This window comes from Phragmites australis, chromosome 13, assembly GCF_958298935.1.
Source record: "Phragmites australis chromosome 13, lpPhrAust1.1, whole genome shotgun sequence".
NCBI lineage: Eukaryota > Viridiplantae > Streptophyta > Magnoliopsida > Poales > Poaceae > Phragmites > Phragmites australis.
In genome coordinates, this window is record NC_084933.1 from 30,108,852 (window position 1) to 30,122,133 (window position 13,282).

Here is a 13,282-nt window from a genome sequence, read left to right on the forward strand (position 1 = left end):
CATAACGAGTCAGCCCGGCTGTTTGGACTCGGCTTGTTTGAGTTTGACTCATTTAGCTCGTTTAATATAACGAGTAGAAAATACAGTTCGGTTTATGAGCTAGCTCGTTTAACTTACGAGCAACTTGTTACTTTTTTTGCACCAGCTCGTTATTATGATGAAAAGAATATAAATATCCGTTAAAAAATACATCGATAAAATCATACAACAATAGCAATGATATCTACAAGTATAATACTTCTTTGCATGGTTTAATCAGAGATATAATTACTGTAATCTGAATATCTTCTGAATGTTTTTCAAATCCATATGCAGTACCATAATAGACAGATCTACATATATATGTTTTTCTTCTAAAACAAAATATTCGTTAAAAGATATATGAAATAACATTACTCACACATCCGTCTATACAATTAAAGTCTGAAGGAATGATCAATGAGAGAAAAAAAGATAAGAGTTATATCTTAACGAGAAGCTGATTAACAGAAAGCTAAGTATGCTAGCGAGGAGTCTTTGCATCGAAGATAAAGATAACCAATGAATAAAATGATGAACACAGTAAAAAGAAACAGTATGATACAGATGATGGCACTGACTTGTTTAGACTCTAACGTCTCATTAGATTTTAGAACGAGCTAAGCCGAACCAAATATAAGCTAAGGTAAGTCATAAGCTTTAAGCTTTTCATCCGGTCCTAGATTTGAGTAATGTATGGCGGCCGCTTGCGGAGAGGTGGATCCGGTCAAAATCGATGGCTCACCGCTCCAAAGATTGCCACCTCATGATTTGCCATCCTGACCTGAATCTGAGGTACGATCAAAAGGATCGAGGCTACCTTATCGAACTGTTAGCGAAATGATGGTATATGTACGACTAATTTCTTCTCAGCTGTTTGATTCAGACAAAACACATGTAGATGCATTTAAAAAAAAACACGATAAGGGGTAACTCCCTTCCGATTTCCACTAAAAGAGACGAGCCCTACTTTGCGGCTTTGGATCCGCTGAAGACCACACATCTAGATGCATGATGAATGGTTTTTTCATACACGTTAGTTCGACTGCGGCATTCGGCCCCGTAGGTCACTAACTTGACTAGTCCACACGGTTCAACCTATTGCCATGCAGCGAATGTGCTCGTAGCGCGTTGTAGTTTCGTCGACAGGTGAACGGTCAGGAGTTCGACTCCTGATCTCGAATAGGGTTTGCCTCTCGAAATAAAATTCTTTTAACAGTCTTGAGCGTTTGCGGATCTATTATCTTAGTAATTGGCCAACGAAAGGAGTCTCCACGTTCGCTCTTAAAACCACAAAATTATCACATTAATCTGAAAAAAGAAAAAAATCTAGACCATTCATTGTTATGAATATCTAACGGTGGAAAGAGTCCAAATATTACACATTAATCTGAAAAAAGAAAAAGATCTAGACCATTCAAATTGTTATAAATATCTAACGGTGTAAAGAGTCTAAACATTTAATCAAATCAAAGAGTCCATACGGTAGTTTCGTTGAAAAAGATTAGTAATCGGCCAACAAAAGGAGCCTCCACGTTCACTCTTAAAACCACAAAATTACCACATTAATCTGAAAAAAGAAAAAGATCTAGACCATTCATTGTTATGAATATCTAATGGTGGAAAGAGTCCAAACATTTAATCAAATCAAAGAGTCTATACGGTAGTTTCGTTGAAAAAGAGTTCATACGGTAGTTTCGTTCATATAAATAGTCCTTAAGCATGTAATTATTTGGCAAACTACAATATTTAAAATAAAATATCATTTTATTCAAATAAAAAAAACTAGCCGCGCAAATGCGCGGGCCACTTGCTAGTTATAATAGACATAAGTATAAATCGAAGAACTACCGAGCTAAATAGAAGATCTAAGGTGTGAATAGATATGAGCTTATAGGATATGGTGTATATTTAAACTTAACCGTTAAGATAATAGACCTTATAGCTAATGTTGAGGCTTTCAAAAAACTTTTGCCATGCATACCGTCCGCACGAGAGACGCGAAACGGTGGCCAGGCGAGAGAGACGAAACAGCAATTGACTCCCTGGCCGGCTTCCTGGCAACAGAGTACTTCCTGCCTTCCTCCCAGCAACTCAGGAAGCAGCTGGTTGAAGACTGAAGCCGCAGGGGAGTAATTACCTGCTGAATTTTCTCAGGGCGCGCGGGTACAAATAATGCTGATGCGCGACGGCACACCCATCCATCCATCCATCGCCAAGCATCTGACCGAGCTTCGGATAATATTGTCACCTGCTCGATCAACCAGACGATCAACAGGCCCTAGGTATAGAGATGTGCGAGGGTGGACGGCCGGAAGCATCCATGGCCTCCGGCCCGCGGCGGCGGCCAGGCCTGAGCGGCCTTACGGAGGAAGAGGCTGCGGGAGGCGGCGGAGGAGCGGAGGCGACGCGGAGGAGGCCGAGAGGATGGCGAGCCGTTGGCTTCATCATTGGTATCACGCTACATTTTTAACTTCATATACTACATATACATGCAGAAATGCACCATAACTTTTCCCTTTTCCTCGTATGCAAATAGACCACTTGTATAGTCCAGAAACTTGAGCTTTCATAGCTGTGAGCCTGTGATGGCCAGCATTGGATATACATTTCACTAACATTCCTTCTGTGTGCATGGATGCAGGGGTCTTCGCGGCATCTATTATGGCGTCCAATGCGTTCTCCATTCCCCTCACGAGTTACCTGATCATCCGTTACAATATGAAACAGAATGCCGCGACAAACTTGAATAACATCTTTTCTGGCACGTCCAATTTCTCGCCCGTCGTTGGAGCCTTCGTTGCCGATGCATTATGGGGCAAATTCAGAACCCTGCTGTTCGGAATCGTATTCGGAATCATTGTAAGTTGTGGTCAAGTCACTCGTCTGTCAGTCGATATACATTCGCGTTTCCTGTACGTCGCGACTGAAAATCTTCTAACATATCGTCGATTTTGCCGGAGACGAGTTAGTGGTGGGGGGTTTTGGTTCGGGGTTTTTTCTTCTGTCGGCGTTAGAGGGATGGACTCGGTAGGCGTCCGGCCTGGTGGGGGTGACCGGCGAAGGGTAGGTCGGCAAGGTGGGGCGCAGGGGGCTATGGGTGGCGGAGGACGGCCAGTGGATGGTGCCGATGGCAGGCAATGCAAGGAAACGGTCTGGTGACACCGGGCTAGCATGGCGGAGGCGGCTGGTGCGGATCCGGCAGCAGCGACGCAGTTAGGGACGGCAGGAGGCGGCTGGGGGGGGGGGGGGTAATGTGTTGACGGCCGTTTGCGTGTTTTGCTAGAAAAATGTTGTCTCCCAAATCCAAAACCATTTGGTTAAAATGACATTTGTTATGGAAGATCGATCGATCAATATGTAACGCATGGCTGACTCTATTATATTGTGGTAATGCAGGGGATGGCGGTCATCACCCTATCGGCAACGGTCCATCAGCTCAAACCGCCGCCGTGCAGCGCGTTGGCCCGGCAAGCCGGCACGTGCGTCGGTCCGTCGGCGCTCCACCGCGCTGTGCTCTACGTCGGCATGGGGCTGATCGTCGTGGGCTGGGGCGCGGCGAACCCCACCAGCCTGCCATTCGGCGCCGACCAGTTCGACAAGAGCAACGAGCGGCACAAGGTAGGGCTCACGCGCTACTACAGCTGGTACTACGCCATCGTCATGATGGCCTCGTTCGTGGCGCTCACCGTCGTGGTGTACGTCGAGGTCAAGGTGAGCTGGGGCCTCGGCTTCGCCATCCCCACGGTGCTCATGCTCGTCGCCTTGGCCGTGTTCCTCGTCGGCACCAAGGTCTACGTCAAAGTGCCGCCCGAGGGCAGCGTCTTCACGAGCGTCGCGCGGGTGGTCGTCGCGTCGTGCCGCAAGTGGAGGCTCCAGCTGCCGCACCTCGACGACGCGCGGCGGCAGGAGGAGGTCCTGTACAACCCTGATCCCGCAGCGGGGAACGGCGGCCGTGTGCACAGGTTCGCTCTCACGTTGCAACTCAGCTTTCTGAACAAGGCGGCCATCGTGACCGACGCCGACGAGATACGGCCCGACGGCTCCCCAGCGAGGCCGTGGAACCTGTGCAGCGTGCAGCAGGTCGAGGAGGTGAAGTGTCTCGTCAAGATCATCCCCGTGTGGATCTCCGCAATGGTGTGGTTCACCGCGGTGACGGAGATGACCAACTACACTTTCCTCCAGGCTTTAACCATGGACCTCCACATGGGCAGGCGCTTCACCATCCCGCCGGTCTCGATCATCGCCGTATTCTACCTCTGCATTGCGCTCTTCGTGCCCGTCTACGACCTGCTCATAGCCCGCGCCGCGAAGTGGGTCACCAAGGCGGAAGGCGGCATCACTTTGCTTCAGAGGCAGGGCGCCGGGCTGGTGGTCGGCTCGCTGTCGTTCGTGGTCGCGGCCGTCGTGGAGCGCAGGAGGAGGCGCTCCGCGCTAGACCACGGCGACGGCATGTCCCCGCTGTCCGTGTTCCTTCTGGCGCCGCAGCTCGCGGTGATGGGCGTGTCGGGCGCGTTCAGCATAGCGGGGCAGATGGTGTTCTACAACACGCAGTTCCCGGACCAGATGCGCTCGCTCGCCAACGCGGCCTTCTACTGCTCGCAGGGTGTCAGCAGCTACGTCGCCATCCTCGTGGTCAACATCGTGAACGCGAGGACTAGGCGGCACGGCGAGTCCGCCGGCTGGGTCAGGGATGACATCAGCGCCGGGAGGCTCGACTACTTCTACTACACCATGGCCGTGCTCGGCGCGGCCAACTTCGTCTACTTCCTCGTGTGCGCGCACTTCTACCGGTACAAGGTCGAGCAGGGTCCTGACTCTCCTGCTGGACCTGAACCTGCACGGGACAGTGCTTCGACAAGCGGTAGTGAGGCCGCGCTCCTAGAGACGTAGTATTTCCCCTACTGGATGGGTCATGGGTGCAGTACATATTCTCTTCTAATAAAGTAGCTGGCTCTAGATCATTCTTTGTATGTAGAATCATTTCTTAACTTGCTAGATGAAATAAAGATGCCATAAAAACAGCCAACAGATCGAGCTTACACTTTACACCCCTAGTCCTAACATAAATCGTACTGTTTCATATGAAGTTGATGCAAAACTCTTATGAAATTCCTGCTTTCCTAACGGAGACTTTTGATATGACCAAATTGGGACATATATATGATCAGATCGGATCAGTTAATTACATGATGGAGCAGGGCGGGGGTTCCTGCTCGTAGACTACTCTCTCCTGGTACATTGGGCACGAAGGCCACGAGGGGACATGGTGGACGAACACCACCGGCGGCTCGGGCGCCTTCTTCTCCGCGCCCGCCGCCGATTTCTTCTCCCCCTGCTTCTCCTCGGGCTTTTTCTGCTGCTCGGGTTTCTTCTGCTGCTCGGGTTTCTTCTCCTGCTCGGGTTTCTTCTCCTCCGGCTTGGGTGGCGGGCCGATGGTGACAACGGACGCGCGCTTCCCGGCCTTCCTCGTCTGCACAATCACGTCCACCGGGTCCACGCTGCCGGTCACCGTCATCGTGCTCTTTTCGGAGTCGATCTCGATCTTGTCAACACCTGATCATTGGTAGAAAGACCGATTCATTCGGATCGACGCAAGGACCCAACTCAATTGTATTGCCATAATCCATGTTCCATAATTGAAGCGGGTTGTACCTTGGAGGCCAGAGACGGCCTGCAGGACCTTGCGCTTGCATTTGGCGCAGGAGGTGTCCACCTTGAGCACCGTCCTCTTCGACATGGATGCTCGTTCCCTTTGCTGCTCCCTGGCCTGTCCAACCCTGCACGATAGTGCCGGCAGGCGTTTGCTCCCGCAGGCCCTTGAGCTAGTACAAGTACTTCGTTGGGTTTTGAGGTGGTTGGAGGGACAAACTGAGTAGCTCAACCCCTTGAGTGAAAAGTCCAATCGATGTATCATCGCATTGGCTAGCTGCTAACATTGTCATCACCAACTCGATCTCTAACTTGCTAATGATTATTGACTTCACTACAGATTATTAACTGGATTGCAACCCGTCAGAATTCTGATGGGATATATAACATTTTCGTAGCTCTAAACTGCTCCCTTCGTCTCAAAATTAATGATGTTTTAATCTCCTCTATAATATTTAAAAGATTCTCTATAATTTCGAAGTAATTTTAGCTTAAATTTTCTAGTCTTACTTCTCCATTAAATAATTTTCTTTTCAATACATGTCTCATTTCACATGCAATGAATAATATTAAAAGAGGTTAAAATACTTATTTTATTTTTTATCTTATAGTTATATTTAACTTAAAATATTACCTATTTTAAGACGAAAAGAATATTTAACTACTAGTTCCTATCTAATGTTTGAAAATTAGTTAGTTGAGTACCATGACGTAGAAACATGCGCATTGATTTCTTCAAGGATTTCGCCCGTTTGGTGGACTTGCTGGCAAGCAATGAACCTCGTGCCATGCATGACCCTGATATCCTAACGAAGCAAATGTTATATATGATTGGTTTAGCATTCCTATATACTACCGTACCAACAGGAAGTTCTCGTTTCAATGACGGTTCCAGAGCTGAGAATTAGAGTGGCTTAATTTTTTTCGTCTTACTCCTTTCTCTTCTTTTTTTTTTTCTTTTCTTTTTGCTTCTCATCCTCTTCCTCTTCTTGTTCTTTCATATCCAAATATTTTAGAGGACTTGTGGGCTCTAAAGTGTTTTGGGGTTAGGGCTAGTACAAATATTTCCATTGGGCAGCATATTCTAGAAGTTGGAGGTTGAACCACTGTCTCTAACCTATTCTGTACATGGCGGACGTCAAGCTGCCAAGGGGATCGAGGCTCCATGCATTCTAGAACCCAGATAGCAGTAGCATACATTTTCCGTCAAAAGAAAAAAGAAGCAGTAGCACACATATAATGTTAAAAATCTAAAATTAGACAACATATATGTCGTATTTGCTAAAATAGATGATATATTACCGTATTTACAATTTTAGCATTCGTATTCAGCATATTATTTACCGAAAATAGAATCTCGGTACACCGTACGTCGAAAAACCGCGAACCTGGTCATATTTGAACACCGTGTACCGAATACAGGTTACGTGTGCCGAATATGACCTTTATCTGCTGTACTGTCACTAATTCGACACACGATCATAACATCTTGTGGCGAATATGAGTTTTTCGACGTACGGTGTACCGAAAATCTATTTTCAGTAAATAATGCACCGAATATGAATACGAATATTAAATTTGTAAATACGACAACATATTATCTATTTTGACAAATACACTTATATATGTTATCTAATTTTGAATTTTTACCTACAATATGTGGTTGCCACTTGCCACGGTAAACAGTTGTCTCAACGAGCATCGAACATCTCGGCTAATTGCTGTGACAAGCCACGGTGTATGCACTACTGCACTAGTAGAGTTACAACAACAGCAACGACGAACAACAACGACTCCTTGTACCCTTTCGAGGCTTACGGATCGAGCTTCCCAACTTTGCGACTGTACTCATTAAGTTACAACAACAGCGGCAACAACAAACACTCCCTGCGCTTTTGTACAGACATAGCAAGAAGCTCCTCACTTTTGGCGCTGAATCAGAGTATCATCAGCTCGTCGCTAGTGCCCCTTCCCTTTGGATCTTGCCCAACCGCCCCGCTTCTTGTATAGAAATTGACTATCTTATGATCCAGTTTAAAATAATGTTCCATCTTATCCAGAGGTTTCACATCCAGATCAACAATATATGCCTGCAAAAGGAATGTGCAATTCAACACCATTTATGCGGAAACAAACGTTAAATAAAGAAGTGAATTCACAAAGCAAACTCAGTTGTTCATAATGAACTATATAACTAGTTAAGTTGCTGGACAACTATGAGATGAAGGTAACAACAATAGATTTCACAGTAGTATACCTTGTAACCATAGGTTTGCTCCACTGAGTCAAGAAATACTGTATCATAATCAGAATATGCTGTTCCACTCTCTCTTGGCCGAAAGCTGATCATTAGGCTACAGTCCTTTGCAGTAGCAGAAATAAGGAAGTCCCTGACAATCTTCAGGCTTTTGTCCAACGAAAGAGAATGCAAGAGAGTGTACTTCCGCAATAGCTCTGGATGAGTTATATTTTTGCAGACCAAACAAGGCTGAGAAATTATGTTGTAGTACAAATGAATTGCCCCTTCAATGTCATGATCGTCCAGCTTTTGAGTGGCCAACAGTTTACCTAATACTCCAGATTTAAAAATTGCCTCCGACAGGAGCTCAATAAAGTCAGATAGCTCTGGGCCACTAACCTTGCTGAGATTTCCGAGACACTTTTCTGTTTTGTCATGATGAACACTATTTGCACCACCTCCCATGCCACCAAAAACTAAAGAACCATTCACAAAATCCTGAAGTTGTTCTGAGTAGAGAAAAATGACTTTATGGCCATGCGTATTCTTTCTTTTGACCCAGAAAATAGATCAAGAGGATTGTATTCACTAGTCTTCGATATCTGAAATGTGTGGAACAATGTGTTGGGAATCAACCTGATTTCAAAGACCAAATGAGATAGTGTGCCATAAATAACAAGAAAGCTTGAAGGTATTGTCATAACAATTGTATCAACAATGCATGTTTCTTTTTTGGTGAGCAAAAGAGAGTAGGATTCTATCTTGTATCAAGCATACCAATCTACATACCTCACCCTAATGAAATTTGAGGTGCTGATGCATCTTATATCGTGTTACTTGTTTCTTGATAGAATTTTCTTTTGATATATATTCTGATGACAGCAGAAACCCACATTTGGCCTGAAAGGGAAAGGCAAAGCATGCCGAAAAGAGTAAGAAGAAGGATGAGGTGCTACTGAATCTATCTTCTTTCATAATCTAAACAAGCATCAAATTATGGTAAGAAGAAGGATGAGGTGTTAAAATAAGGTCAAAATGCAAAGAGTTTACCAGAAAATAAAGAGTGGTCAGCTATTAGAAGAGTAGCATCAGCAGTGTTATCAATTGAACTTGCATTCACTCTCCAAGCAGGAGGGCTGTTAAGCACATTCTTTTTAACAAGCTCCAGAAAATCCCTAGAGACACGTACAAGAATCTACATCATGGAAAGATGGCATGATTTATTTGATTAGTCATGAGGTTCCAAAGAATAACGTCTTTAGAAACAACAACAAATGATGAAATAACAGCACGTTTGTGACCAAACTCAATAGTTTGCACATCCATGCCATATTATTCTCGTATACCAGATTAGTAGGGTGATGGCTATTACTAGGACATGGTAACAATTCTCTCATTACTTCTAGAAGAAAAGAATATCCAAGTATCAACGATTGTCGATATGTTGCTAACCAAAAATTACAATAACGGGATATACATGAACTGAATCTAAACCTTACCCCACCACCAACATGATTGGCACCCAGAAGTTGGCTCATAACGTGCACTGCATAGGCTTGATTCAAGCAATCTTGTTTAACAGACTCAACCAATTCTGGGATATGACCCCACAACAGTTGCTCATAACTTGAGAAGACCATACAATTTGGTGCTGGTTGTGTCTTGTCTTTAAGAACCTTCTTGACCTGCAGTACTTTGCCAAGCTGTAAAAAAGGAGGTGATCAAATCATATTTCCACCAAACGTATCATAGCAAGGAAGAATGCATACACGATCACAAAATGCAAAATCACAGAGCGTGATATATGCTTAAATTTCATACGGCAACGTAAGCGTCCCTGATCCCCGTGTCATCACTTGCTGGATCGGGCACTGGATCTGGGCTGGTACAACCGCATCCGTGCAGCACACATGAAGTCGAGAAATTCGCAGCGCATGCAAGCCAAGTAACAGGCGAGGACACAAGAAGGACCAACTCGGCGCATACCATAGAAGGCGATGAGCCAGGGTAGCTGAGGATGAGATTCGCAGCACCCTCTCCTTTGTAAGCCCAATCCTTAGCGTCTCCAGCTTGCAAATACTATGTACCTGAACACTCAGTAAGAAGAATGGGAATCTAGCTTTGATGTTTAAGTCCGCAGCAAACCCAAGCTGCGGATGACTAATAGACCAAAATCAAGCGAGAAGAGGTAATCAAAGCTTGTTCCTAGGCGGTGTGGCATTTGATCGAGCAGATGGCGAGGGGGAGGGCCGCCCGGCAGGTAGCAGCTGCAGGGGAAGCAGGCGGGCGTGATGCTTACCAGCGGAAGGAGGTGGCTTGCGCTTGCGTTGGGCTTGGACCCTACTCCAGCGATCACCGGAAGATGAGGCTGGATGCTGCAAGATGGGCAGTTGGAGCTAGCAGTATTCAGGGGAAGCAGGAGGAAAGTAGCGTAGCAGATTCCCAGTTTTTTTAATATTATTTTTTACGGGAATTTCACAAATATTACGCAGTCACTACACAGTTTAGCGAAAATTAATTTTTCGATAGGCACTTTGGTCCTATGAAAAATTAATTTTCACACGTTGGTTTGGTGAAAATTAATTTTTAATAATTTCTCTATACTGTAGCGCAAAATTATTAAGATTTATTTTTCATGGAACCAATGTGCGAAAATAGCTATTCATTTTTTATGTGTGCAAAAAATTGCATTTTTATGTAAGTTGTTATTTTATTGTGGTGCACAGTCTTCTTTTACGTAATTAATTTTCACAGTTAAGTTAGTTAGTTGCCTTGAGAACAAGGCGGCCACTTAGCTTGATGAATAGTGTAACTAGTAAGGTGCAAACATTATGTAGTGATAGCACCAAAAGTTTTGAGTCTTTTCTGATTTCATTCGATATTTACTTCCCTAAAGTGTGGCAAAAAAAGTTAAATTGTAATTATAATAGTATTTTAGTATCCTATCACATGACCAAGCATTTCCAGTTATCTATTTTCAAGAATGGATGCAATGCTCCCTTCTTTTTAGCGCATCAGGTGTCCTATTTTTATAGGCGAGTTCAATATAAATGGCTTGTATTTCTGTGTCATTGATCTTCAGGGATATGTTATTTCTATAAATGTGTTATATTTCTATATGACAACAAAATAACAACTTATAACAAAAAATAAAAAAATTACATACATAGAAAATGAAAAAAAAAATCTTTGCACATTGGTTCCGTGAAAATTAATTTTTTAATAATTTTCGTGCGACAGTGTCATGAAAAATAGTTCGTGCTACAGTGCCAATACGTGTAGGACCAAAATGCGAAAATTACTATTTTCACTATTCCATCGAGAACTTCACATTTTTTTTTTGTAATTTTACGATTTTGCATGATATTTTTAAAATATCCTAAAAAATAATATTAAAAACTCACAGATTCCCCGTGGGACAAGGATAAGGGATGATAAGGGGAAAGGAAAAGTGGAGGAAGTCATCGGCTCCACCTCTGCGTCGCGTACTGACAACGCCAACTATACAAACTAGCAAGCAGTAAATATTAACTATTCCGACCTTATTCAAATGCTACAGTTGATCCCATCAGTGAAGGGATTATTTTATGATTGTACATATTTTTTTTAATTAACCCCTCCTGTCGGTGATATGGGATCCGGGGGTTCTCGAGTCCCGAGGCCAGGACAGCGCAGTGTCACATGGCGCATTCCCTCGGGGACCACGTCCCCGAGGGTCTGAGGGAAGCCAAGTCCGGAAGGGGGTGCTCGAGGCCAAGAATAGTTGGTCCCCGAGTACCCAGAGTGCCCCGAGGACCCGAGAAGAGCCAGGTTCAGGAGGGGTGCTCGTGGCGAAGGACAGTTGGTCCCCGAGTACCCAGAGTTCCTCAAGGACCCAAGAAGAGCCAGGTCCGGGAGTGAGCGCTCGGGGCCAAGAGCAGTTGATCCCCGAGTACCCAGAGTTCCCTGAGGACCCGAGAAGTCCCATACCGATGGACCCCGCAAGGACTCCATGATGAGGTGTCGATTGGTGGGAGGCCCAATGCTGCATTTAAGGGGGAGCGTGGACCGTCACATCCAACCACTCTCCCCCACGCCTGTCGTACTGAATACGTCAGTCCATGCCACCGCTTGACAGGAAGGCGTGGGAACAATTAATGCAGCGGGTCCCATCGCATGTCCCTTCGCGGGGCCCATGGAAACAGACGGCTTGAAGATATCTTCAATGGGTTTGAGGCTTATCGCTTATCGCCCTGTTGCATCAAACCGTGTCAGACCTACTCTGACCAGACAAGTATGAGAGAGTACTCAGAGGCTGGCCGGTGGGCGCCCTTGCGCCTGTTAAAGTTGGGACGTGAAGACCGATGCGACCGTCCGAGGGGTGCATTTTCAACCCTTGTAACATCAATTGTAGACCCATGATGGTTGCTTTCCATTTATTATTTACGGAAACTTGTACCCCCGTTCTGGGCACTCCCTGGAGAGCCTCCTCCGGTAGATATAAGGGGGGAGCACTTCGTAGAAGGGGACGGAGAAAAAGGAAGGTCAAGACTTCACACAGGCAATAGAACAGCAGCACCTTGTAACACAGAAAAAAAACGAGAGTGTTAGAGATCCAGAGAAAGACATTCGAAGAGCATTGATAATATACTAGACATACAGGAGTAGAGTATTACCCATCCGTGCGGTCTGAACTTGTTTAAACCCTTGATGCATTCATTACTACTAGCCGACGATTATTCATCCTACCTAAGTCACACACATATTAACCCCACGTACAAGGTAGATCAGAAACAACTTTCCGACCGAATCTCAAAGGGGTCCATCAGGATCATTGCTTGCGGTATTGAAATCAACTACAAATTTGAATAGGATTAGATAAACAGCATTAGCTATTTACACGTTTGCACTTGTTGACTTGTTAGTAGATCTTCCCCAACATCAGGTACTCGTGCCGACGCTATGAACTCCGGTGCGCGTGCCCGAGTAGGTGAGTAGAGTAGAGACCAACGAGCGCAGCTTAACACTTGACACAACCCGCAAACAAGGCCGGGCCTTGAAAGTTGAAACCCTGTACCGGCTATAGTTTCTAAATTACAATCAGTAATACAGAGTGGTAAATTGTTTCACATTTTTTACTCCTGACAGGTTAATTGCTCCGGAAGTCAGGGGATCAATGGTCTTGTCAGGATTACTACTAAGTGGCTGAAGCAGATAAGTACCCTGCACAAAAGTAACATCAAGATGAACCACAAAATAACACTGCCTGTATCCAGTCGCCTCACCAAACTGAGAATCTGACGCGGCATATAACAAAAAAAAACTGTGGATCCCAACATGTTGCATATGGCATATCTGGTGCTTGGCTGCACAGCCCACAGTTAGTAAACAGTG

At 45.1% G+C, this 13,282-nt stretch overlaps 2 protein-coding genes and 1 pseudogene across 2 annotated transcripts; 1 reads left to right on the forward strand and 2 right to left on the reverse strand.

Annotated features, from left to right (window-relative positions):
- The first annotated feature begins 2,233 nt into the window (after positions 1 to 2,233).
- Positions 2,234 to 5,074, forward strand: LOC133887883 (protein NRT1/ PTR FAMILY 2.13-like). Its single transcript, XM_062327896.1, has 3 exons — positions 2,234 to 2,471; positions 2,663 to 2,880; positions 3,418 to 5,074. The coding sequence occupies exons 1-3, from the start codon at positions 2,312 to 2,314 to the stop codon at positions 4,909 to 4,911; spliced, it is 1,872 nt and encodes a 623-aa protein (XP_062183880.1). The 5' UTR covers positions 2,234 to 2,311; the 3' UTR covers positions 4,912 to 5,074.
- A 106-nt stretch (positions 5,075 to 5,180) lies between these two features.
- On the reverse strand, positions 5,181 to 5,853 carry LOC133887885 (heavy metal-associated isoprenylated plant protein 2-like). Its single transcript, XM_062327897.1, has 2 exons — positions 5,674 to 5,853; positions 5,181 to 5,574 (listed from the first exon to the last, which is right to left on the reverse strand). The coding sequence occupies exons 1-2, from the start codon at positions 5,756 to 5,758 to the stop codon at positions 5,204 to 5,206; spliced, it is 456 nt and encodes a 151-aa protein (XP_062183881.1). The 5' UTR covers positions 5,759 to 5,853; the 3' UTR covers positions 5,181 to 5,203.
- A 1,379-nt stretch (positions 5,854 to 7,232) lies between these two features.
- On the reverse strand, positions 7,233 to 12,568 carry LOC133889618 (inositol-pentakisphosphate 2-kinase IPK1-like; annotated as a pseudogene).
- Positions 12,569 to 13,282: the final 714 nt, after the last annotated feature.

Bases quoted from the DNA above. Each gene is read 5' to 3' on its own strand.
- LOC133887885 (XM_062327897.1), bottom strand. From the start codon at position 5,758: ATGTCGAAGAGGACGGTGCTCAAGGTGGACACCTCCTGCGCCAAATGC. The intron at 5,575-5,673 runs GTACAACCCGCT...ACCAATGATCAG, and splicing joins GGCCGTCTCTGGCCTCCAAG to GTGTTGACAAGATCGAGATC.
- LOC133887883 (XM_062327896.1), top strand. From the start codon at position 2,312: ATGTGCGAGGGTGGACGGCCGGAAGCATCCATGGCCTCCGGCCCGCGG. The intron at 2,472-2,662 runs GTATCACGCTAC...GCATGGATGCAG, and splicing joins AGCCGTTGGCTTCATCATTG to GGGTCTTCGCGGCATCTATT. The intron at 2,881-3,417 runs GTAAGTTGTGGT...GTGGTAATGCAG, and splicing joins GAATCGTATTCGGAATCATT to GGGATGGCGGTCATCACCCT.